At 42.2% G+C, this 27,534-nt stretch overlaps 1 protein-coding gene across 1 annotated transcript in view; it reads left to right on the top strand.

The window, feature by feature from the left end:
- The first annotated feature begins 267 nt into the window (after positions 1 to 267).
- GRID1 (glutamate ionotropic receptor delta type subunit 1) overlaps positions 268 to 27,534 on the top strand; it is a 524,523-nt gene continuing 497,256 nt past the window's right edge. Inside the window, exons 1-2 of the mRNA XM_080347389.1 lie at positions 268 to 886; positions 3,111 to 3,266. Coding sequence (XP_080203515.1) covers positions 808 to 886; positions 3,111 to 3,266 — 235 coding nt within the window. The 5' untranslated portion in view covers positions 268 to 807. The remainder of the gene's footprint in view (positions 887 to 3,110; positions 3,267 to 27,534) is intronic.

The raw sequence follows: 27,534 nt of genomic DNA, 5'->3' as shown, positions 1-27,534 counted from the left end.
CGCCCCGGCTCCCTTACCTCGGGGGCATCCCGCCACGCCGCGTAGTGCCGGGCCGCACCCGGGGGCTGCGGGAGGCCGCGCAATGCAGGGCAGGGGCTGCAGCCCCGCGGAGGAGCCTGAGCCGGCCATCGAGGAGCCGCCGAACCGCCTCCACTCGCCCCCTCCTCTGCTCCCTGCGCTTGGAGCGTCGCCTCCCTACCCCTTTCGCCCTCGGAGCTATACATACATTATATATATGAGAGATGTATATAATTCTGGATATGTCTAAATACATTCAATTGCAATTAATTTCCCTGTTCTCGCGCAGCCATCCCGCTTCCTCGCGGGGCTGCGAGCTGCCCTGTGCCCGGGCGCCCCGCTGCCCGCTCCCCGCCGCCGAGCCGTGCCCCGGCGGCACCGAGCGCTCAGGCTCCGCAGTCACGTGGCGCGGGGGGCGGGCGACGGCGGCGGCGGCGGGGGGGCCGCTCCGCAGTTCGCGGTCTGCCGGCGCCCCGGCACACACCGAGCGCTGGAGGCTCCGCCGCGCCGCCTGCCAACCCGGGATCTACCTCCGTGCTTTTTTAGCTCCAGTTTTTTGCCTTTTTTTTTTTTTTTTTTTTTTTTTTGCCATCGCACGTTTTCCCCAATCTTGGAAAATTCTTGGGGTGCTGGGGAATTTGGGATTTTTTTTCGAAGGGGGGGTGTCTGGGTATCTCCCCCCCTCGCGTCCGCTGCCTTGCAACACCTGCCCTTGCGTCTTTTTTTCTTCTCTTCCCTTGTCTGTCTCTCCACCAAACACGGGCTGATGTGCTGTGCGAGAGGCTGGAAATGGAAGTGTTGATGCTCTGGCTTTTCCCCTGGATATTTCAGTGCGTTTCGGTGCGGGCGGACTCCATCATCCACATTGGTAAGAGATGGAACGGGCGGGCGGAGAGGGACGCGGTAGATAAATAAATCAAGGCAGAGTCTCGTCTAGCCGCGGTAGTGTCACAGGCAGCGGTTGAACCCAACTCCGTGGAGAGACAGGAGGAGGGAAGGGAGAAGACCAGCTGAATATTCCACCCGAGTGTAAAGTTAGGGGCGAAATGCCGGCTGTGCGCCGGGCCGGGCTGCGGGACCGGGAGCGGGTGCGGGGCGGCGGACCCGCCGAGGCCGCCGCTGCGGTCTCCCATGTGGCTGGGGAGCCTCTGCTTGGACCTGTTTGCGTGGAAAGGCTTTCTCTCCCCCCCCCCCTCCCCGAATTCCCCGGCGCCCCCGCGCCTCCTCGCCACGGAAAACAAACAACCGCCCCCCCGCATCGGAGCAGGAGACAGGGATAATCGGAACGTGCTCATAGGGAAAACTTTCGGGGAAATAATCCCCTGCTTTCCATCTCCTGCTGTAGCAGGTGTCAGTCGAGCCGGAATAGGGGGGAGGGAACTTAGCTGGGAAGGGGTTAGAAAGCCGAGATTTGCAGTGGCTCTGTATATGTGTGTGTCTGTGCGCGCAACTGTTGTGCTTTGAATAAGATCTCATTAAAACCCCTGGGCAGCAAGGAGGCTGGATCAGCAGTGGGAGGAAGAGAGGATGAATAAGAGGCAAAGGAAAGGCTGATGTGAACTTTTATGGCTTCTGGGAGCAAGGCATGGTGATGTCCGTGGGAAGCCTGGCAAGCAAAAGCGAGGCTCTGCAGTCACCTTTTGGCTGGTGTTGAAAGGTACCAGCAGGAACGAAAATGAGGATATTTAGAGGCGGAGAGAGGAGAGAGAATCACTTGTGGAGGATGACAGAGGAGGAGATAGGAGTACGGCCGAGAAATGAAAAGCCGTAATTCGCACCAGCCTTTTGGAGAGGATGGGAGATCAAAAAAAGGAGAGGGCCGGGGCGGGAGCGATCCTGGCGACGGGAGGCTCCACGGAGGCGGGAGGAAAGTCCCATGTCAACCCGGGGCGAAGAAGGGGAGACGGGGACGAGCCCTGTAACAAGTTTCTCGGTAGGGGCGGCAGCCCCGTGCGGCGGAGGCTCCGGGGCCGGCGGAGGCGGCTCCGGTCGGCGCCACTCGCCTCCGGAGCCTGGGGGCGCAGCCAAGGCAAACAGCATTGCGGAGCCATTAAGGAGACGGGTCAGCCCTGACCGCAGCGGGGACTCCGGCCCAGGGACGCTCCCCAGGGCTGGGCAGACGCTGGTGACACCGGGGCCAGCCCCGCGGGGAGACAGGGAGGCGGTGGGGCTGCCTTGGGCAAGTGCCTCGGCCGCGGGGTGGGGGGCGAAACAGCCTCCGCGCCTTTCCCTCTTGGCCCCGCTGCTCCTGCGGGTAGAGGGTGTCACCTCGGCTTCTCCCCGCACGAACTTCAGCCCGAGTGGTGTTTGCTAACTAACTCGTAGCAGAAATAGCGGTCCGGTAGGCGGGAGAGGAGAGCTGTTGGGTGTGTGTTGAGCTGTGATTTCACACGGGCAGTGCACGGAGGCTCCAGCCACAGGCACGCACACTGTGAATCAGCAGGACTTTCCGAGGCTGGGGGATAACGGATTTTTTGCTCGTTGTGTTGCCAGCACTGAAGATCTCCTACCGCTGCGCAGAGCGGGGCAGTAGCCTGGCGTGGGCACACACACGCACTCCGTCGAGAGGGGATCTTACGTAACACACATCGCCAGATGTTTTCACGTTAGCTGCATAAACAGGACAGTGAAATTAAAGCTTCCAGGTTACTGGACACAAATCCTGGCTTCACGTTCTTGTGTGCACATGAGCTTCAATGAAAGTACTGCCCGAAAGGTAGCAGCAACCCAGGGAATGGCAAAGTGAGCAAAAAGTTGGTTACATTCCCGAGCCGGCTCCCTTTCCCACCGCTGGCAAAGTGAGTCCCACACCCCGGCGTGGCTCCGGCTTACGGCTCCTTAAATGCCGGTGGAGCAGAAGCGGTCGGCAGGAGGGTTGCACTTCCCGGTGCCTGGGACAAGGGAGTGCAGCCAGTGGCAGCCGCCCATGTGTGGGTCACAGCCTCACGGGCACCTGGTGTCCCCGGAGCTGCCCTGTCTGGCACCGTGTGAGCCAGCTCGAGCTTTGCATGGCCCAGGGCAGAGTGGGGGTTCTGGGGCGACAAGCGGGCAGGCCGAGCCCTCCTCACCCTCTGCCACCTTCCTCCCCGCAGGTGCCATTTTTGAAGGCAATGCTGCCAAGGACGACGAGGTGTTCAAGCAGGCGGTGTCGGATCTGAACCTCAATGACGACATCCTTCAGAGTGAGAAAATCACTTATTCCATCAAGCTCATAGAGGCCAACAACCCCTTCCATGCGGTGCAGGAAGGTGAGCGCCCCGGGGCGGCACCCACGGTGGGCTGGGGGACGGGACGGGGCTGAGAGCGTCCCGGCCCGGCCCGGTCCGGTCCATTGGCGAGGAGGATGTTTCAGCACCAGTGGCAGCCCGGATCTGTCCTGGCGCTCGGCTGGAAACTTTTATTCGGTCGGGGGTTGGCGCTGTCTCACAAGGAAAGGGGAGGGACGGCGCGGTGCGGCGGCTGCGGCGCCGTGTCCAGCCCTGCCCAGCCGCGCGGGGCAGCCCAGCTGGGGGGCAGCTGAAGAGGGGCGACAGGGCAGGAGGGGCTTCAAGTCGCTCCTGGATCCGCAAGGTCCCCCTCTGTCCGCCGCTGAGGAGGGAAGGCCAGGCCCTACTGCCGCCCCCGTTCACCCAGCAGGGCCCACGCGTGGATGCGGCGGGCAGGGCAGCCGAGGGTGTCCCGCCCGGAGGCGGGGGGCGTGCGGCGCCAAGGGGCCGGGCAGGAGGACTGGACGCTTGCCGGAACGGCTGCGAGAGGTGACGGGGCGCAGGTCTGCACCTCTCCCTACGCATCTGCCCCCGCACTCCCCGAGAGGAGGCAAAGCTGGGGCGGCCGGCGGCGTCAGCATGGCCCTCCGTGAGAGTGGGGGTCCCTCCGGGTGGCTGGGGTGAGGTAGCCGAGTCACCAGCTGAAAACCTTCCCAGAATTTAGGAGATCTGACAAGCAGCTACGTAGGTAAATCATATCAATTAGATTTTTGCAAAGGGAAACGTTTAAATTAATCGTCTTGCCTTTACAAATAAGACTTTAAAAAGATACTATTTGTGATTTAATGAAGCCAAGGTTAATTACGGCCTAGGTTATTTCAGAAGCTGTGTTTTTCTGTAGTAATTATTCTAGAAACAGAGAGCTATTTATATACTCAGACTAGAATATTTTAAAAAAATGATTCATCACCAGCCTTACCCTTAGTTTTACCGAGCACAGAGCAAATCTTTCCCTCTATGAAAATTTGCATTAATCCATATGTATTTATGTTTAAGTTGTGTACATGCAAATTATGGCTACAAAACTACACCAAATGTTAATTTTCGTGATCTCTGAACAATTTCTTCTACTATCTTTTTTTTTTTTTTTTTTTCCTGCAGAATAGGTGCTAGTTAATATCATGCACATTCAGGAGGAACAGCAATATACACGTTTTCGAGGGCCTAATCCCATTAACAATGGGATTCCTCCTGCTGCTCTGAAAGCAAGGCAGTATGAAAAAAATTGTGAAAATGGGAAGAAGGGGACTTTAAAACAAAACTCCACCCACATAGCCAGACACCAGAGGAAAATAAAAGTCTCTAAATAATGACGCGTTGATTTATTGGCAAAGATTAACTCTGAACAATTGGATCTTCTTACATTTTCCAAAGCTCAGTGTCCTATATTGGAGCTTATTCATATTCATGGAAGTGACAGTAGTTGGCTGGCTGAACAATTGCTTCCACAATGTCTCCTCTCAGAAGTAAAACTTTATGAAACTATTCTGAATGCCCTGGGATCTGAGCTGACAGTCTCGTGGACAGAGATCCTTTGCTCAGTATTGTTGAAAGCAGAAAAGCATGACCAGCTGGACAATTCTTCTTGACCTAGTAGGATTTTTTTTTAAAATTGATTTATTTGCTAACGTGAAGATAAGTATTGCCTTTATAAAGACTACTAAGAAAATAAAATATCTGTGTTGAAAATCCATGTTGTAGCCACAGAAATGACTTTTCTCAGGTTTTAAATCTCTTTAATACAGAATGTTAGCATTACCTGAATATTTGTAAATAAAGATGTTTATTCCTGTCCCTTTCAATATGCTCTTTCAGGGCTCATGTTCTCCATTGCAATTAGAATCGCTCTTTGATGAGCTGATCTTGTGCTGGAGAATTAAGGAAGTGGTTGATGAATGTTCACAATTCTAAAGAGAAACTGTTCTCTGTCACTACTTCATTAAGGCATATCAGTGTGTCTTCTTTTGGGAGGACTACAAAATGATCCTAGTTGTGAGTAAAACCTTGCCATAGTGGGAGAGCTGAGAGAAGAGTATCAGACTTTGTTCAATTTCCTGGCTTGCTTTGTTGGTCTGGGTTAGGTCTTTTTATTTAAGATTTAATTTCCTACTTTCAAAACTGTTATACGACACGCTGACAGAATGATCCACGGGATGTGCAACTTGCTGGGCTACTCTTACTGAGCGGTACTTCTCTGCCCAGTGTTACTTGGTGTTATTCTGACCATTCAAAATCTCATTGTATTGCAGCGTATGGATGTACTGCTCATTTTGGTAGAATATTGTGTATAATTGTCAAAATAACCTGGAGCAAATCTGCTGCCCTCACTGCTTGCAGAATCTTGCTGCTGCTACATAAAATGCCCTGACATCCACATTCTTCTTCTGCAGCGTCTTTCTAAGCAGCACCATGGAAATCAATGTTGCAAGCATTAGTTTCATAGCGATGGAACTTTCTATAGTAAAAATCAACCTGTAATAAAAATAGACCATTGTGATGCTACTGCCAGAATAGTTCATGCAATCAAACCAATCACAAATACTGTTTTTATTTGAGGTGTGTCTGTTGTACAGTCCTGTGAAATGACATTGGAAATTTTTCATTAAGTCCTTTAAAAGGAATGCTGCAAGCAAGGATTTTCATTTCAATGATAACTGTGCTGGTAAAATTATGGAAAGTCATCCCTCCATGTAGCAAGGTCTGTTACACAGTAACAAGACTTTAATTACTGATGGAGAGAGTTTTTAATGTGTGTTTGACCTGTCATTTATTGTGCTGTTGGAGAACTTTTGCACAGGTAGGAAGCACAGAAGAGTAGTAACTGTAGGGTTTTCTCAGTAGGAGCAGTGCATTTGCAGAACTAAAGGTGAAACAGAACATCAATGGAATAGTTTTAAATGCTGGAAAGTGCTGAGAAATGTAAGGTTTTGAAAAAAAAAAAACCAAACAGAAAACCAAAAAACCCCAACACTTTAGGGACTATGCTTCAGATAGAGACAGGTACAATTGTGATAGCTTCTGGTGGCCAAAATAGGTAATTAAAATTCAGAGATCCTTTTTCTTCAAAGACTTGATGAACACTTGTGTCAATGGTTGTGTCAGGTGCTAGAGAATAGTAATTAACAAAAAGAGTAAATTGCATTCCATCTTTGTCTTTCATTTTAACATACATTGCAGAAACAAATTTCGGTTGTGCTGATAAGTAGAGAGATTGTTTTGGCCCCATCAAACTCATACACTATAACACGGTGTGTGGCAAGCGGGTGACAGGAGTTCCAGAGGCAAGGGATGTAACAGTAAAGAATAATCAGGCCCTGGTGTATGCACAACATAGGACTTGGTTATATGTTTGTGCTTGCATGCAGTTACATGTTGTAACATATTGCTTTTATGTCTCTGGCAATTACTTGAGGGGAAAAGATGTTTTTCCACTGTCATGGGAAAAAATATACACGGGGAATCATTGTTCTTTTCATATGATTTTAAGGAAATGAGCTCAAATCACAAGCACAGTGTTAAATTATATCCTTGATTCCAGAAGAGCTGTATGCTCAGTTTCTGTTAAGTGATTGAGATGTGAGATGATATTTTGTGTGTGGTGTGTATTTAAGCTAGTATTGAGGTAACCTTTTGGGATTCAAGGATTCAAATAAGGTCAAAGGTATAAGAAACACTAAAGCTCTCAGTTCAAACTGGGATTTTGTGTATGACATAGGGGTGGCAAAAAAGTTTCCAGCTGGGTTTGTGAACATGGTGGCATGTTTCAACTTAAAAACCAAGCAAAACTAACATGTAAGTTTAAAAAATGTTGCTTTTGGAGGGGGAATAGTTAGCCATAGGTCAAAACTGGAGCATAGGAAAGCTAATACTTTTGTAGTGCTGTTTGGAGGAGGGATTAAAGGAGATAGCTACTTAGAAACTGTAAACTTTAAAACCCTGTTTCTCAGTGGATGATACTTATACATCTATGGAGCTTTCCTGGAGACGAAAGTTGCTGTTGTCTCTGCATAGCAATTTCAACTGAATTGTTTCTAATTTAAGCAGCCTTGTATGTGTGCTTGTTGATGTTAAAAAGCTGTCAGCTCTGGAAGCCAGAACAAATTTGGAAAATCGGAATGTGATTTGAGAGCAAGAATGGTGTTCCATAAATGGGTTTATTGTCAGGCCCATGCATGCTGCTGTGGTTTCAGGAAAACTAAGAGCTGCTGATTTTTTTGAAAGTCTATGTTGATACCATTGAGTGAATCTGATCTCTTATCTTAGTTTGCAGGACTGGTAATGATGCACACTTGGCATAGTTCTTTAACTATCTTGGCTCAGCACGTATATTTCAAGTTACTACCACAGTTGCTTTCTAACAGTTTTATTTGTTGAGAAAGCATAAGCTGATGATTGTGTCGATAACTAAGATGAAATACAGACCTGGAGAATGGAACTCAGCGGCTCCATTGCTATTCTTGCATTTATTTGCTGGACCAAAATCCCAAGCAGAGCTATGCTTGTTATATGTGCATTGCCCAGTGGAAAGGAACTGTGGAGGAGCAGAGTAACAGTATGTTTGTGTGTGTGCATGTGCCTTGGCATTTTCACACATAGGTCTTTTTGCAAACCTGGGACTTCATTTCAAGATAGTGCAAGCGTCCCTGACTAGAAACCCACAGATGGGTCAGAAGTGCATCCTGGTTTTGGCAAAATGCAGACTTCATGCTTTTGGTAAAGGACTGCTTTCTGTGTTGGGAGAATTTAAACTCAGGTGGATATTAAATATAGAAGCAGAAGGACTAACAACAACTGTGAAAAGATACTCCGGGTCATGGTGATGACCCCTCCCTTGCCATTGCAAAAGCCCAGATCCAGCACCACATAAGGCTATGTCAGATAAGTTTTTTGTGTAAATGTGGAATAAGACATTTTTTGAGCTCTAATTTCATGTGCCTCAGAACTCAAGGTTGTTGTTTTTAAGAGCTGGAATATTTTAATAACAGAATGGAAGAGCAGAGAGAAAGGAAAGGGAAGCGTAACAAATGCAAATTAAAAATAAGATGAAAATTCATAAAATATTGTGTATACAGGTTATTAGTTTGTTTAAAAAATGAAGCTTTATTGATTTGACTGCATTGGATTGGGGAATTTGGTGTCTAGATGGAAATCACAGGCTGTACCTAGATTTTAAATGTAAAACATAATAAAACATTTTCCTCTGCCAGAATTGCAAAGGATTGGTTTATCTCAATAAAGCGCCAATTAATTTTTCTTCAGTGGTTTCTCTTGAGCCTTTCATTGTCATGTAGCTTTATCTCTCTCTGTTCTTCTTCCATGGCTTTCTTGAACACAGATTTCATACTGTTTTCACCAGGATATGGCATCTTGTTTGGAAGTTTTTGACAGGTGAACTCTGAGCTCTCCAGAAAGCACATATTGTTACATACTTCCCCCCCACCCCAGTTTTAACCTGAGCTTTCAACACTTCTTCAAATCAGCCAGAAAGAGGGTAGGTAGGGGTTCCCTCCCATGGTCAGAGAGGTCTTGCTGTGCAACTACATGTTTTTTCTACTAGTCTGGTGCAGTTAAAAGCTGTTGCTCAGTGGGGTGAATGTGCTTAACAGTTTTACCTCCTTGTGTCCTCTGAGACCAGACCAAGACTTGTTAAGGACTGCCACAGTGAAGACATCTGTGACACTGTCATCTCATTGTGCTTGTGTTTTTATGCTCCATAGCTGCATGGTTCAATGTATTTTAAGCCAGAGCGTTTTGCATAGCTGAAGAAAACAATTTATCCATCTTTTCCCATTCTTTTTTTCTTTTTTTTTTTTTTAAATGCTGAAAGTAAAGATCTGCAGACGTCTTCAGTAGGAAGGAAAGGAATCACCAGCCCATAAAGCAGTCAGTATGGTGTTGGAGATGAGGGCAGGTTACAGATTGTGGGCAAACATCCAAACTCACCCTTGTTTCGTTGTTTCATTCGACTTGCAATTTGTTACTGTGTAGACACAGCTATTTGTTTTCTGGTCACAGTTTAACTGCAGGTGCAAATTGTTTTATACTTTCAGGAGGAAGTCCCCCCTGAAACACATCCCTGCCTTTCCCCACCCCACCCCGGGTGTACTGGGGTTGGTTCTACCCTGGCTGTATTCACTCCCTTTGCAGAGTCTCCCCTAATTTCAGGCTGGGGCTGAGCTGCCCGGCGTGAGCTCCAGGCAGTGCTGGGCATTGGGATGCAGCAGGGAGCGAGGAGTCTTGGGAAGAAGGAGGTGCTGCTGTGGGCTCACAGCTAATTAGCACCCAGGGTAGAAAGAGTTTTTTTGTGGAAACACTGAGAGCATGGACGGGACCCGTTTGGAGCTCAGCTTGGCTGAGACTGGCCATGGGCAGCGGCCTGCACAGGAGGTGCCTCAGCCCCAGCTTCTGCCAGGTGACAGCAAGTCTCTTGTTATTTTCATGCTTTGCAGTGAAAAGGTTTTGATTTTGTCTGAAAGATTTTATTATTTTTTTTAACTCTCTGCATCTGCATAGCAGGTTAAGCTCATTTCTTCTCTCCTAATACACAGACTTGCTAATACCTTTATTTCCATGTTGGGTGTGGGCCACCCATCTATTTTAAGTCTCATACACAAGAGTGGCTGCAGGTTAGGCTACAATTCTTTTTCGGTACCTAATGGTCTTTCCCACTGATCCTGCTGCTGATCCTGCTTATTTATCAAGGAGCTGCAGTTGAGTTTCTTATTCTAGGATTTCATTATAGAAAATGTGCTACATCATTAACTAGCACACTAGAAATTATAGAAATTATCCCAAAAGATTAGAAAGAAGCGGTGTTCATAAAACTGTTAGTTAATGTGTTTCAGGGTTAAATATTTCTCTCTCCCTCTTTCTTTCTCTCTCCCTCTTTCTTTTTCTCTCTCTCCCTCCGTCTTTCTTTCCCTCTTTCTTTCTCTTTCCCTCTTTCTTTTTCTTTCTTTCTCCCTCTTTTTTTTTTATTTATTTTTTTTTTATTTTTTTTTTTTAATTGAAGAAAATGATTTGTTTTTCTGAGTTCTTTGTGCCAGCTTTTCTCAGTCATTACTTTGGAGGAGGATCTGTAAATATGGAATGAGTACACAAAACCACTTTAGCCTGATCTAGTTAAAACAATGGCTGAAGAAAATGATCTTAAATTGTGAAATCCAGTCTGTATATATGCATATACATGCATGCCCATATATCCCATACTAATAGTTTAATTGCTAGACTTACTAAAATGTGCCCCGCAGGGAGCATGCCTTGAGTCTTTCTGTGTTCAGAATCTTGCAGCTACAGATGATTAGAGGATTGACTATCTGAATATTACCTTTTAAATTACATCTTCATACTTGCAGAATGAGATGAATTTCATATTTTGATGTGATTTATCATGTTATGGCTAAGCCATACAGTTAAAGGAGTTAAAACTACACATTCTTTGAACAAAAGGGATATAATTATGTTTATTAAAACTGTTCGTAGCTTGCCATAGTTATTTACTGGAAGGAAAACAACCCAGTTATACAACTACAATAGTGCTTGACCATAAGATGAAAACCGTGGCTGAAATAGTTACTTGGGATTTAACTTCTGTCTATTTCAGAGGAACCATAGTCAACTCTTACTCATTATTTTAGGCAAAGACCAAAATGTTTTTCATACTTTTATTCATAATAAATTCTCTCTGAGGGAAATTCCTGCTGTGTCTTTATTTGTCTCTGTCATCTCATGCTTAGAGATGTTTTTTCCATTTGCCCCTCAGAAAAGATTTACTTAGAATGCATTGTTGGAATCATACTGCTGAGCGAGTCTTATAATTATAATTTTATATATATATATATATAAAATTATTATTATTATTTTTCCTAGCAGATGTCTTTGTTTATCTGGAAGTGCCCTGCTAGAATGGAAATGGCCCACACAGCTATTGCTTTTCTAGCAAGAGATTTTTCTGTAATTTATAGATATCTGAGTTGATTATTTTGAAAAATGGCTTAAATGTTTGATTTTACATGTTGACAGGTTTTTATGTAATAGAACCTGGAGTGACTTTTCTTACATACAGAAATTCTGTGTGGTTCTTTCCATTTGGAAGCATGATGAAAAAGGCCATGTTTCAGACCAAGAAATGAAACGTTTTATGCACAGGGCACATACAAGTTACGCAGGCTACCTTACACAACAACGTGTCAGCTCTGGAGTGGAAATCTAGGTACCATCCAGAGAATCCTTTCCATTTCACTCTTCACTGAGGAAACAGGGCAGCTAATGCTGATCCTTAGTGTAGCTCTTTGGCAATTAGGATTCTTGTCCATGAGAAAATTGAAGCGAGGCTGTTAAATAGCATGCAACCTTTGGAGAGCCTCATTTTATATTGCATGTAGACCTGTAATCATTTCAAAGCAGATAATAATGATATGCTAATACACTAAAATTTCTTTCATTTACATAACTTTAAAGCAATAAATATCTGAAATGAGAAATATGTTGAAAGAGTTTCTTTTATGTTTTTCCTAGTAGCTTGCATTTAATTATAATTTGGAGACCTGATTGCTGTGCTTGAAACTGAGTTCAGGTTTCTGCTTCTGGAGTGCTTTTTACAGCCTGAAATGTTTGTGTTATCAGAAAGAAGCTGTCTATGCTAGACCTGTTTTTGTGAAGGTCCGTTCCTTTGACCCTGTTGTGGCATCTTAGTGCCCGTCCGTTTTTTCTCTTTTGCATCTGATATGATATGATTAATATAACATCATATCATATATTCAGATACACAACAAGAATTAATACTGGAAAGCACTAACAGCCAGTGCTTGAAGGTAAAAAGAACCAAGAGGCATTAATTTCAAGTGGTGTTTGGCTGCATTAAAAACACAGCAGGGTTTCTACTGTTTGACCTTACTGAGAACCATTCCCTTAGCAACCTTTCATAGAGGGAGTAAAAGGACAGTAAGAAAGCATTTTTTTTCCTATATTCAACAGAATAATATCTAAGCAATGATTTTGTCTCTTAAAAAAATACAAGCTCAAACCAAAAAACTCCCAGGGGGTCCAAGCTCTCATTATGTATCTTGCTTCTCAGTCCAGTCATTTAATCCTTTGCTTTTTAACTTACCTGGGTCTGAGAGATTTTAACTAGTAGCATTGCTGGCAGAATACTTTAAATATCCTCAAAATCTCATTTACAATCTAGTTTGTTCTTATTTAGAAAGTGAATAAAAGAATTTTCCATATAAGCGAATGTTTGTAAAGTTAATGAGAATTGTCTTTGTCAGCGGATAAATGACTATTTTATACCATTACTTGATCTTCAGGAAATACCAATTATTTGCTGCTTAGTAATATCTTCAGTGCAGAAACTGTGTGATGATCTAGAGCAGCATTTTCATAGCCCTTTGTTTTCTTAAGCTCTGTGCTCCTGGATAAAGGTAAAACTTGAGGTGGTAGAAGAACAAGTTGGTTTATGGGAGACAGAGCCTCTCAGTGTCTTTTCTGTTTGTTTGCTTGACTTAATTTTAGCTTTATTTAAAAATGCTTTAGAGCTCCAAAGAAAACTCTGGTATAAATTGTGCATTGTCTTGTGTGGAATATTAGCTGCATTTTAATCTAAAGGACTGATATTTTGTCCATTTTCCATCCTACTTGAAAATATTGTTGGAATGAGCACAGTTAGCTGAGAGGCTCAGAGAAAAGGAATGTAGGATGTGATGTCTGCAAGGGTCAAAACACAGAGGGCTAGCATGTTGAAGTACGCAAAGGCTGCAGTCCAATTATCTGCTTTGTTTTTACTGAAATGATATTTTTCTCTTCTTTAAGCTTGCTTTTGTCATGAAGTACTTCAGTTACTGTTGAAGTAACCATGTTTTTGATATAGGTAGGACTTAGCGACCCAAACAGAGAAAAAGCTGGAGCTTCCTCTCATCTGAGCAAGATGCTTGCACAGTGTGGCTCTGGATTTTTAAAGAGTCTGAAGAAAGACAAGAGTGCCACAGCATTAGCAAGTCATCAGTCTGCAAGTCATCCTGTGGCAGGCATTGCCCTTCTTGAGAGAAGAAAAGGCATTTCCAAAGTGTCCTTACAGGACAAGATGGGGAAGGATACTGTCTAGCAGAAGTTGAGGTTGACTGATCCTCTGCTTGTAGAAAGTCACTTGTCTGGGGCAGCTTGAAATGAAAGTGCCTATATCTGGTTTAAAGTGTTGTGTAGTCCACGTGAAAAGTAATTTCACATTTCAGCACTACCTAGCTTTTCCTTTTAAAAAAAACTCAACAAATTGTAAGGGAGCTGATGGGCTCTGTGTGGTAACTCTTAGGAAGCACTTTGGAGGAAAGTCTTACAGCAAGGCTTCTAGACCAGCAGTATTCTCAGCCATGAATTAGCACACCCATTAGATATGTGACGATGCTTCGGCAGCCAGTGGGACCTGCCATGCCCCTGGATGGGTGCTCACAGGGTCAGGTGCGCAGGCGAGCACAAGTGCAGTTGCCAAGAGTGATTACAGCCAGCCTGCTTAAAGCAGGTGGCTGGATTCATCTTTTCCTCCCCTCTCTGCCCATGGCAGTGGCACTGCTGTGGCAAGGTTGGTTCACAAACAGATTTCTAAAGGCTTCGTGCCGTGTCATGTGTTGAGGGCAGTTTACGTTTTTGTGACCATGGTGTGTCCTCTTTGCTTTTACACTGTTGCTTAAAAATAAAACATAATGTCAGCTAAAACTCAGAGTCATCTGGGCAATGCAATGATGAGGGATGCCTGATTCTTTCTGAATTCAATCTGCAATCCTAGTTCTCAAAAAGCATTTTGCCGTCTTTCTTGAGATTTTTCTTGCAGTAACTTAAGATTTATCTCAAGAAGGGCTTCCTTCTGTATCTATTTGGTTTATTCTTAGTGTCTTACTGCCAAATCAGAGACTATATAGTTGTAGCTGGTATCTTTATGCCTGGGGTCTTCAACGAAATGCCAGTTTCTCAAAGGCATCCGGCTGGTGAGACATATACTTACCTGTTTGTGGTTGTCATTGCTAGAGCCACCTCCCCACTTCCAGCCATGCCTCATTTTATATGGATAGCAGATTAAACATTATACTTTCTGGCGAGGTTTGTAAATGTGAACTATTTCTCTAAATTCTGATGTCTTGTTTACCTGTGTTCTCTTGTTTTGTAGCAGAGTGTTCCCCACATACTTCCCTCTTCCCTGTTGCTGCTCAATGCAATAGATTTTATGAACATGCTTTTTGTGATTTGCTGGATTATTCTATTTCCATGGCACTTTAATCATCATGATGACAACATCTATTGACAGCAGTACACAGTTGTTTTTCTGAGCATATTCTAAGGTTTGTAAATGGCTACTATCTCTACACAAGAAAACAAAGGTTTTTTCTTTTGCATTTACATGAAAAGAAGTGGAACTGCATTATGGATATGAAATGTGTGTTTCTGGGAGACCTACTACCTTTCAGTGACTGTCAGGGAAAACCTTAAAATTTCACACAGGTTCTTCTATGTAACCTGCTGCAGTGAGCCTGGGGTTTGTATTACAGAATTAAGTCTCCCATCCTACTTTCATTAATATGACAAGTAACCTTCCTCTCTTTTAGATTTTATTTTACATTTTAATCTTTAAAGCTGCGTATCTCTGATATCATAAGGAGAATACACATGGACAAGAAGCCAGAGGTGCTCCTTGAGAGCATCACAGTAGCTCTGAAGAATGGGAAAATATCAAGAATGCTAAAAAGAAATTGCAACAGTGATCATTTATATTTGCTAAAGGGCATTCTGGCAACACTGGCAATTAAGAGCCTTCAAACTAAAATGGTAATTTGGTAAAAAAATACTTTATAAAATGTCCATGAAATAGAAGGCAGATTATGTGTTGTCATAATTTTCATGCCTTTTTTTTTTCTTTCCTCAAGGGACAGCTTTAGGCAGCTTAACATACAGAAAAGCACCTGATGGGTATGCAAGAAATAAAGTTTGTTGGTCAAAGGTAGGAGTTCATGTGCTGCAATGGGCCTCTAAACTGGATTTTGCTCATCTTGCTAACTGTTTTTTTTTATTGTTGCTGGCCTGTTTGGAGATTATTAGTCAACTGGAGTCCTGTCTCTTGCCTTGAGAAGTTGTGAATGGTTGTGCTGAGTGAGTGGAAGTGGCACATCTCCTAGAGGAAGCTATAAGAGGAAGGCTTGGAGCAGGATGTGCATGATGTTTTGGCTCAGAAATTTATTTTCTCAGAGAAATAAATGAATAAGCTGTTATGTGGGATAATTAATAGTGACACAGATTATTTTGGATCTCTCTCGTGTTTTTAAAAAGAGAAAGTGTGCTTTGTAATGTTGATGTTCTTTTGGGCTTGCAGGGGGGAAAAACTTGCAGTCTGTAACTTGTGACAGACCTATAAAGTTCTGTTTATACATATATATATATATACGCGTGTATATATATATATATCTATTTAAGAAATAGCACTTCTAGTTGCCCAATGGTGTACTTTATCTCTGTACAAAACCTGTGCATGGGATGTAAGTTAACTGTAAAATTTGTACACTGTAAAATGCGGCACATGAGACCAGAGAACTACCGTACAAGGCCCTAGAGAAAAATATGTATCATACCTACACATGACACTTTAACTTCATAAACTCAGTCACAAGATGATAGGGGCAGAAAAAGGCATGAGCCTGCATTGCTCAGTTAAATTCCTGGGACAATTCGTTGAACTAAGAAGGTAAAAGCATACTTTCTGAGGCTGAAGAAGAAATACGAGGAATTTCTTTGACTGTAGAACAGCGTAGTGACAGCTGTGGAAAGACTCTGTTGGCTCCAGTGCCCCTGGGAAGTGCCTTAAGGTAAAATGAAGGCTTATGTCAATTTGCCATTTAAATCTGTTCCCAGCTACTTTATTGGTGAGGTGTATTTGACTTAGGAAATGCAAATAAATATATGGATGTAGAGAGTTTTGTCTTTTAAAAATGTATCTCTATCTCTTCAGGGTTACTTTGAATGTATGACTTGCAAATAGCTTGTCAGATTATTTGATTAAATAGGACACAGTCATAGGTCCTAAGGCCTTTGGAAAATGCACTTTGAAGCTGAGAAGGTGAGATCTTCGAGATTTAGTGTGTTATTATAATATTAATAAATAGCTTGAGAATTGATAGAAAAACTTATGATACTGTTGATAAAATGCAAACTAGCTGAGGAAGCTGGTCTAAAGTTCAAATAAGCATGTATGAGGGAAAATAAAATCACTTCTGGAAAAACGGTCTGTTGATATGTGAACCTTGCAACTCTTATTTTTAAAATATTTCTGGTGATGCTATATTGATTTTTTTTTTTTTTTTAATACATCAAATTATTTTAGCTCTTGGCCAGAAAGTTTTCTAACAGATATGACAAAATTATTATCTTCATGAAACCATTGAGAGAGACAAATGTGGATGTACTTTGCTTTTGGTCTCATAAACCTAAGTTTAAAAATGTCCTTGGAATTTCGTAATGAAAGATTGGTTAGTATGAAGTGTGTCTGTGTTCTTTCCAAACAATTACCAGTTACCTTTATTTCCAGGGTATCCATATTTTCAAAAAATGGCTCACATGGGAAAAGTGTGGCCATCAATGTAATAGAGTGTTCATAGTGCTTTAAAAAAGTGTGCTTGCAATGCATTCATCTGGAATAATATTGAGATTTAAACTGAAGATGGGAAATATTTGCTGACAAGGCTGGCCTCAAGGCATTCTTTTTCCTTCCTAAATGCTGATAAAATTGCTTGAAATGTTCTAAAGTATATTGAAGGTTGTCTCAAGATGGATATATTGGCTTAAAAAATGATGATTCCATTCTCCCCATAATTATATTCTGTCTTTGATGAAATTTCACAAAAAAATTGTTTTATGTCTTTTTCTATAGAAAAATATGAATATAGGAAGCAAACTTCTTGAGAATATTAGTTATCTTGATACAGAGAAAGGTCAATTGATTTTCTGGATGCTGGTCCTGGATTAAGTTTTATATTGTAGAAGTTTAACTCTGGTTGCCGGTGAATGAGAATTGCCAGCTGAAGAGAAATGGGGCTCCCAACGCGGTTTCTCATGTGCTTGCTAAGCTCTGCTCTGTATAGCAGAATAAGGAGGACAAAACTTCATATTTGTGACCTCTGTAGGTGTCCTTGACGAGACTGGCCAAAGAAAGTGATGGGATGTTTGGTATATTAGCCATAATCAATATTCACATATTGATTAATTCTGTTATTGCTAAAGTGCGTTTGCTTAAACCAGAAATGGGTTAAACTAGATTTGGACTTGTGGAAGAATTTTTCTCCCCGGTGATAAGTGGGGACCTGATACTTATTTCATTTTTACTCTCTCATTTCTTAGGATTGTCTGAACTATTTGACATGAGGCATTTCTTGATATTGTTGGGACTAGTGTGACAGCCTGAATTTCCTCTGCTCTCTTGAGTTGCACTGTGATTCTGGCATTTGGGTTCTTACTGTAGACGTTGGGATGGTTGTAGGCCGGTTGTTTTCAAGTTTTTAAAAATCTCTTTAGCTGTGGAAGAGTTTCTGTGAAGTGTCATCATTTAAATCTACTGCCAACAGATTTTATTTATTTATTTATTTATTTATTTATTTATTTATTTATTTTTAAATTGCCTAGATTGGTCTGTGAACCACAGGTTGAAACCAGCAGTATAAGACTTAGGAAATAATTCTTGATGTTCACAGGACTGATGTGTTCTTGACCTCTTGATTGTATTTTCCTGTGGCTACAAAGAATTGGTATCAGTGACCCAGATGATCATTCCAGCTTTGTCCCCAGAAGTGAAACATAAGTATGCTCAGTCATTAACCTTGTACTGTTTAGTTTCCTTAAAATGGTCTGTTAAATCCTTAACTACTGAAGGTTTGTCTTATCATTAACCAACTACAAAGGCTAGACAAATCGACTGATGTTATTGAGCTATATTCTATTATCTAAGTGCTGACAAGCAGGTGAACAACCCCCTTGAATTTGCTGGTCTCAGTTATTTTCTGTAGGGAAATATGACGTGTGGGAGGAGAACCCTAAGTCTTTGGAGGTATAAGCCTCAGAGATATGTAATGAACATGGGAATTTGGGATGTCTGACAACCATAAGCTCAGATATTAGCCTGTTTGCCAAACATGACTGTGCCACTGTCATAATGCAGGCTAGAACTCTTTAATAGCTGTACTTCAGTGCTTGTAAACTAGTGAGTGATTATTTCATCTTTTGTTTATACCATTCATCAGAGCAGTCTGGGCTGACAAGTCCTGGAAAATTCTCAAGGGTTTTGCTGCTGTTAATGCAGCGCACTACAATGGGACCTCTCTTGTACAACAATGTCACCGAGTACGTCTAATATCATAGTCTCTATTGGCACTAACTCCCTGAATCATAGGAGTCGCATATTCCTACCGGTCTGCCTCATTTAAATTGATTGCAGCAAATTCCTTGGAAGTTCTTCCTTCAATATAATGCATGTGAATTTTTAAAGTTGATTATATTTCTTGCTGTTAATAGCACTAAGTAGACATCTGATGATTTTGTAAAAACTCAGGCCATTTACTTAAAATAAAAAATAGATTATTTCTATGAGGATTTTGAGCAACTTAACATTTTTTCAGAAATGTGAATAAATCTTTCCAAGAAACCACTGTATGCAGTAATATTTCAGTGCTCTAATTTATTAAACTTATTAAATGCTTCTGTAGCCTTGTTGAATTCATAGAAGCTTAGTATGGGGACCACAACCTGCTTTCTTTCTGTTCAGAGAGAACCATATAACCATCAATAATTGTGTGAAATTTTGCCTGGCTTGATCCTCAGATACTGTCACAGATGAGTGATTTAGGATCCTACTCGCCACAGACCAATGTTTAGATCACTTAAAGACAAGTGTGACTTAACAAGAGTTCGATGGCAAAGTTCACTCTATTACTTACTGTGTGGAGGAAATATGCCAAGGAGAATTGTGTGAGAGTCGCTTTAGAGTGATTTATATGGGCACAAGTGATGCAAAAGGGTAGAGGAAGGCCTTCCCATTGAGTTATGAGGTTCAGAAAGGACCTCCTTGCTTTCTAAATTCCTTCTCAAGAGAGGAGTCTAGGTGCAACTTAATCCCAGACTTGATCAACGGTTTATGTTGAAGAGACATAAAGGGTAAGGAAAAATAAGCAAGGGATTATATGTGTTTATGGCCAAAGGAGTATATGTGCACAACTGATTCTTTATATCGCTTGTCTAGGATTTCAAAGTTCCATCATGCTCTATCTCAACCTGCTTACCTCCTGGCTAGGGATCTGGTGCCAATTCACTCTGAAGTCTGGATCCTGGGTCTCTCAAAGCAAACTCTCAGGCATGGAAGTTCCTAGAAATAAATAATGTAATGTACTGCGGCAGGGTTGGCTCGAGCTCGGTGCCTTCAAAGAGGTGTCAAAGTCAGTATAGAAATCCCTGCATAATTAGTATAGAAAGTATAGGAAAAAAAGTACAGAAAAAGTAGAAAGTATAGAAAAAAGTATCAAGTATAGAAAACTCAGTACAGAGATCCTTGCATATTTATACCTTTACAGACTATTTACTTCTATTACGTTTTACTATTACCTGGCTAGAACTTAGGCCTTTACCTCCTTCGGAGCCTGTACCAAACTACTGCTGGTTTGGTTAAGGGGCGTCGAGTGTGTCTGTCACAGACGCATACCTGAGGTTCTAGACCACACATAACCCCATGGCAGCTCTGATTTTAAATATTACAAATGACAGTTATTTTTTACAAGCAGGCTGAGCATTTGTGCATAGAAAATCTTTCCAGGCTCATGTGCATTTAGACCTGACCTCTGACCAATACAGTTTAAGTACTATGAAAATAAACCACATCCAGTCCTAGGATACCTTTTTGCCTGTACTCTGCCATGTGTAGCAGAGCTGGGCATATATGGAAGAATCTGCTTTGGAGTGCATTTCTTTCCAAGTCAGCTTGGCTCTTCAGCCTCAGTGAGTGGGCATCTTATACAACAAAGCAATTAATTTGGTATACTGCTTATGCTTATTGCAGTCACTTGCAGTCTTTTGCGGGTATTTCTGAAATATGATACTCGATCCTTCCACAGACAGATCCTGCACAGGGGAGGAATGTGTTGCATGCATCGGCTTAAAGGCAGGATGGCTCAAGGCACTTGCAAAGCCGATAGCTCTGGGATGAGTGACTGCAAGCTTTGGTTCTAGTGATGAATTTGGCTGCTCTGTGAGGCTTGCCAACCATTGCTGCTGCCCCATGAGAAGCACTGGGCTGTAGGAAAGGCAACTGTTGCTGGGGGTGAGGAAAGAGTACCCCTTCTCATACTTTCCACTCTCACCTGACATCAGGAATAACAGGGTCAGCTCACCTGAATCCACCACTGGGACTTCACCTGTGGTTTATCCGTTCATATTTCTTTCCTGTGGCAGAAACATCCTGGAATTGGCCAGAAACAACCTCTTACCCTGGTGGCATCAAAATTCAGTTCTCCCTAAACTGCTGAGAAGATGTGATCAGTCTCTACTAAGCAGTCCATATGATACTTTGTCCAGTTTGCCTGTGTGGGAACCGAGTCTGTATTTCTAAAACGTACAGCCAATGGGAAAATAATTGCAAAGGTGGAGCTGCACCATGAACAGAATTGATGGAATGCTGAGTGTTCACAAAGTTACAGCCCTTTAGCTCATACACAGGTGATCTTCTCACAGGTTATGGTGTGCTCAGCTGGCCAGGAAAAGCCAAACAGGGCTGTGTCGCTGGGGTGACTGCTTCCAGTTAAACTGTGAGTTGCAGTGGACTTGACTGGTCTGCAAAGACTTGAAGTGATTCATTTCTAAGGGAAAGAACTGCAGTCTGCTATATGCTATTCAGTATAGGCACAAGAATAAAGACTGTACTGGGGGAAGTTATTTGTTGAAAATTATTCAGTTGCCTCTAGAAGAAATAGGCAATAAATCTGCTTGACTGTCTTCATTAAACCCAAAAGCATCTGTTGCAACACTTTTTATGGAAACTCAAGTAGGTATTAAGTCTGACTGTAAAAGTTACAGAAAACATAGCTTTAAAAATTCATTGCCTGTTTTACTAGTGATTAGCAAATAATTCCTAAAAAGAGGCTTTAAAGGGTCTGATCTGTAGAGTTCACAGTTCTCAAAGTCTTGTTTGAGGTTTGAGAGTATCTGGCTCTTTCAAAGAGAGTGTGTTTGCAGACTGACAGTCAGTATCAGATATTTTTTTAACAGCTCATAGCTGACTATCACACAGAAGTAAGCAAGAGCTAGCCAAGCATGGACAATGGGAAAATGAAATCAGACAATTCCCTACCAGGGTCTTTCAGACCTTAGTCCCAGCCATGCCTATGGAGCTTGGTATCCCTTCTTAGGAATATCCTGAAACTGTAACAAGAAAAAGTGTCTGCTTCAAAATGCCACACTGCATTTAGTGTTTACTGGGCCTTCAGCAAGGAAATCTAGAAACAGATACGGTAAGAGATATGGCAGAGCTTTAGCTGCTGTTACTGGCTAGTACAAAATATATAGAAGAGTTCTGAGCCCATAAGTTTTAATACACAAAAATAGCTACATGTAGCACAGAATGTATTCCATAGTGAATTACAGATCCATCATTAGTTTTGAAGCAGCAAAATATGAGAAAGGTGCTTTGAAAAGTCATGCATGCATCTTTCCTTCTTTATCATCCTTCTGAGAAAACTTAAAACAGAAAACACAAACAAAATTAAACTCCTAAATGTTTTTTAGAAATCTATTCCATGAGATTTGAAACAGCAGTTGGAAAAATCCTTCCTTTCATCTCAGTTTTTTTTTGAAAGCTGAATGGAATACAGTTTTTCTGTTACAGACTTCTTACTAAAAAAAAAATCGTGCCTCAGAATGTGTAATTTCTGGTGACAGTAATGGTTTCTGTTACCTCTACCCACTCTCCCAAATAAAATCCTGGTGGGAAGGAGGCAGGAGCAGGCGGTGCAGCCAGCAGGGGCTGCTGAGCCTCATGGCCGGGCAGCCTGCAGGGCTCTCTGCTCTGACTCAGGGCCAGTCACAGAAGGTACCTGACAAAGTGTCCTTGGGACCTTTTTGTCTAATGAGGGAGTAGGACGCTTTGGGCTGCTTGCAACTGATCGTCTGGTCTCTTTCTTGAGAATTGCTACTGAATTCTGTGTGTATGGGGGCAAACTTTCCTCTTAACTTCAACAAGGAAGGTACCAACTGAGGCGAGAAGAGTCCTGAAAGATGGAGCTTGAACTAATCAATTAGCCTATATTTCTCCCACTTCTGTGAAATTATTTTATATATATATATATATATATATGTATGTCTGTGTGTATATTTAAAATAGCTGCTCACCATTAGGCAAATCATGTACATATTGGGGGGATATTTCTTTCTGGGAATCTTTTTGGTCATTCTTGGCTGTGATAAACAACACACAGAGAAGGATGTTGTTTTTTTATGATAGAATTGCTGTTCTTAGTACTAGTTTTATTTTTTTACTGCCTCTTATGACATTTGAGTATGTTGTTTTCATGCAATTTTATTTTTTACAGTAAGAGTTTCGTAAAAGTCATGTTTTGTGCTAAAACTGCTCTTTTTAGGAATTTCTTAATGAAATCTTTGCAGTTAGGACAGGCTGATTGCAGCCCCCGCACGGCATTGAACGGGAGATTCTTGACCACCCTCCCCTGCAGGCCCAGCCTCTACTGGGCTGGTCTCATGCTCCAGGTGACCCAGCTGTCAGCTCCCAAGGCACAAGGTCCCCTGCAGCACTTGATGACACACCACCTGTGTTTGTGTTTGCGCTGGAACTCTTCAATCACGTACTTAATTGGCCATCTCAGTGTCCTTATTTCTCATAGAATATTGAATCCTCAATCCTTTCATGATGAAGGACTCTACACAACTTTTAATGCTATGTGAATCTCATTAAGAATTGCTGTGATGTCTAACAATATATGTCTTGTAACTTGCTATAAAGACAGTTCCTGTTGATTTGGTGCAACAGAAAGGCTGCATATTTCTATTGAAAATAGTTCTCCTCTTGCCATTTGTTCATCCGCATGCTTTAGAAGAAGCTATGGTGCTTGGGTTTACCTTTGCAAGCCCAAGTATTTTGATACTGAACATTTCCTCTTCAGAAACAACTAATTAGTTAGAGGCTCAGAATACAATAAGGTGTCAAAGGCAGTAAGGATATCTAGGAAGGTTGCTGTTTACCTGCACTGTAAGTTTAATTAGGGAACACTTTTTATAGCATGGGACACAGAGAGGCTGTCATTCTTCTCTCTAATGGGATGCCTCAGAGATGCGGCTGCTAACTGCTCTAGAGATGGCACTGTGGATTTCCCTTTGAAATAATCTTGAGAAGACATGATGCTGCTTCACCCAGATCCCTGGTGACATGAAGGGCTCACTAGTGTCTGTCTGGCTTTCAGCCCCTCAAAGCCTTCTTATCCGGGGGAAATCTTCCCAGGAGTCTTCATAAAGATACTTGAAAAGAACAGGAGATCACTGCTTGCACAGGGCCATGAGATCTCAAAAAGAAAAAGCTTTGCAAAGTAGAGGATTTTTTTCTTTCTTCATGTACCTGCTAATGACTGAAATTTGTGAAAAACCCCAAATTATAGCCTATTACACAGCAAAGGAGGAGGACTTGGGTTAGACAAAGTTTTTAGCTTGATATAAACCTTCTTTGTGTTTTGTATAATAGTGTGTCACTGTGAAGGACTCTAAAAGGGCTTTTATCAAGAGGGATTTAGATGAATACTGAAAGGCAAGGTGATACTAGTACTGACTTGTTTCACATGTAGTCTTTGTCATTTTAGCAATGTCAAAGCTTCTTATAGCCTGGATATTTCAAAAAGGCAGATAGGTACATGTAAATCCATTGATTGTTCAGGATGGTTTTAAGTTTCAGGCTTGTGAAGCAAAGTTTAAAAATCTCAGTCTTTATTTGAAACAGGAAAAAAAGGCAATCACTTTCCAGTAAATCTGTATTTTCTTTAGCAGAAATATTTTAGCTATTGTAGACCATTTTACTGTCTATCACTGTATAGATACTGATACGGTTGCTCTGTAATAATATAATCTTTCTGCTCTACCTACTTGTGAGGAGCATTGTGAGAATTAATTAACAAGTCTTGATAAGAATATTCAGCATGCTCTTAAGTACTTTATGCAGAGATATCTTGCCTTGCTACAAAAATGTGAAGTGCTTTTCTTTTCTATGTTTGCATTAGAATAAAAGGTCAGGAAACAGCATTGCGGTGTTTGACCTCAGGGATATGTTTTCAGATAATGGGGGCGGGATGGCTGGCTGCACCATTTCTGTGAGATAGTCTCTGATATTGTTGTTTTGGGTTTGCACGCAGAGTTTTCTGAGTATAGCTGTCCTTTCCCTACTAGTGTCAGATTTTGAATTTGAAAGAAAAGTTGATAGCATGTCTTGTGAGTGACCAGATTAAACAGAAAACTGCCGAGGTCCTGACAAAGAGATAGGGAAGAAATTTTCCCCATGTGTGTGGTGAGGCCCTGGCACAGGCTGCCAGAGGAGCTGTGGATGCCCCATCCCTGGTGGTGTTCAAGGCCAGGCTGGACGGGGCTTTGAGCAACCTGGTCTGGTGGAAGGTGTCCCTGCCCATGGCAGGGCGGTGGAACTAGATGATCTTTAAGGTCCCTTCCAACTCAAACCATTCCGTGATTCTGTGAAGCTGCAACCACTTGGTTACATAGGGGTACCTATTTTGAGAATACTTTCAGCTTTGTCTGAGGTTTTGTGCAGAGCAATCAGTAATACTTAATTAGTTGATTAATCACAAAAAAATAGCAGGACTTCAGTGCGTGCGGATCACTCTTACTTAAAATAACTCCCAGCTTTACTATTGATTATTCTTGGTCATATCATTTTTTTTCCTGGCCTTACTTCAGTTCCCTGCACTTAACTCCAATGTTTAGAAGGTCTTTCTTCGTTGGAAAACATAGTAAGTGCCAGAGGAGGCAGGCTTATGCATGGAAGGAATGTATATGTTATGGATAAAGATCTATTATTTTGTAAATCTTAAGAGTGGAGGTATCCTCTCATTTAATGAAAACTCCCTGCCCAAGTCCATCAAACCTTTCAATGATTTTGACTCACCTTTCCCAGTCCTTTCCGTTGTCCCTTTGTTTTATGTTTGTCCTCAGAGAGCTATGTCAAGGCATGGTTTGGCCCTTGCTATCTGCCTGTAATTTTCTAAAGGAAAATAAACGAAGACTGCACCATTTCTGTTTACCTTTTAATCTGATCTTCATTTGCTACATATCTTTGATAGCTGCCAGAATGCATTTCCAGCTTCCTTGAAGGTTGAATTTATCTCCCTTCAGATCTCATTATGTTCTGCAACGTAAATGTACTCGGAAGCAAATATATGTATTTCTTCATCATGTTACCTTTTTTTAAATTTATTTTTCCTTTACAAACATCACCTCTTCTATTTTCTCCCCTTTCTGAAGGTGTGGATTACAGCAGTTTTCCAGAACACTTCCGTAGTGCTCTGTAGATTATAGCAGCACAAACGAGTTCTCTTTTTGGATGTATTGATGTCTTTTTGCCTTCTCTTAATCTGGTCATGTCACATTCCTGCATCATGAAGTGCTTTCTCCAGGCTCATCTATTTCCTTCCCTACCACTCCAGACTTTACTAATTTTTTTCTCACCTGTCTCCTTGCTTTACCTTTTCTGCCTTTACTTTTGGATCTCCCTTCTCTTCTATTTCTTCTACCAGTGTAGTCACAGTCACCAAATGTTTGTGATATTGGATGTCTGTTGCCTTAGTTCTTGCAGAAACCTTATGTGAAAAGAAAAAGGAAGCAAATCAGCACATTGCTTTGAGGTGAGCAGTGCCAAAGTGCAAGGAGTCCTTGTGCCAGAAGAGAATCCTCATCTTCTTCACTCAGGCGAAATCAAAGAACTTCATGGGAGTGGAAACACTTTCCCCACACCTTTCTGTTTTGCCTGCATTCCTCTCAAACCAGATGTACATGAATGTGGTTACTCGAGAAGTCAAAACAGGAGCCATTCAAACTGGGTTGGACCATCCAGTTCTCAAAAGCATTGCATGTGCATCTTTCCTACAGCAGTCACGCTTTCCAATTTTTTATGCCATAGAACATACTGGAACAGGCTGCCCAGAGAGGTTGTGGAGTCTCCTTCTCTAGAGACATTCAATACCCGCCTGGACACATTCCTGTGTAACCTCATCCAGGTATTCCTGCTGTGGGAGGAGGATTGGACTAGATGATCTTTCAAGGTCCCTTCCAATCCCTGACATTCTGTGAGTCTGTGTGAATGCATATTTTCTCCCTCTCTGTCTAGGCTGTATTTCCTATTTACAGTGGAAGAACTGATACATCTCATCCTTTTTTTATTTTATTTTTTTTTTCTTTCCCCTCTGTGCACCAGCACAGCTGGAATTCTAAAGGATACACTTCAGACGAGCACTGAATTCTTATATTGTTTGCAGCAACAAACACTACAGTAACAAAAAGACTTCCATTATAGTCTCTAGCTTGGCTCTTGCCTCTCACCAGTGCCATGGATTCCCCTTTCATTTCTACTATTCATCTTTAAACAGCATATGTTATCTGCAGGCACAATGGAGAGACGAGCTCTTCAGAAATGTACGTAATAATAATCCATTCTGCATGCTATTCAGTGTGAGGTGGTGAGTACTTTGGAATCTGTCCTTCTGTAGGAAAACAGTGGCATTTCAAAAGAACTTTATTTTGGAGAAGTAAGGTAGGGCAGTGCCCTGTTTTCCAAAAGAGTAAGGGAAGTACTTCATGTTAACCCAGCTTTGTGGATTTTATAAGTAAACATGAAATGCTCAGTTATTCTCCCGGAACAAGGTGACTTGAATCTATTATTTTGAATCAGAAAGAATGATGAGCATTTGTTTTTGTCTGGGCTCTAGAGTGGTGAATATCAAACCAGCACAGTGCTGCAGGTTCAAAATCTGTCAGTCTCAAATTTGCTCACAAACATGGCTCTTAAGCAGGATAGGGAGAAATGGGATTTTGGCCCTCCAAAGGCGAGTTTCCCTCTCTTAGCAAGTGTGGAGATTTCACGCACTACAGAAGGTACATTTTGGGAACAACAATCAGTAAGTGACAGGAGACTTCTGTGTATGTTGATAGGGAAAAGAGGAAAGCTTTAGTTTCACTTCAT

The sequence above is a fragment of the Nesoenas mayeri genome, assembly GCF_963082525.1.
Source record: "Nesoenas mayeri genome assembly, chromosome: 7".
Taxonomy (NCBI): Eukaryota; Metazoa; Chordata; class Aves; order Columbiformes; family Columbidae; genus Nesoenas; species Nesoenas mayeri.
Note: the sequence above shows the minus strand (reverse complement) of the source record. Positions and strands in the feature narration are given on the sequence as shown.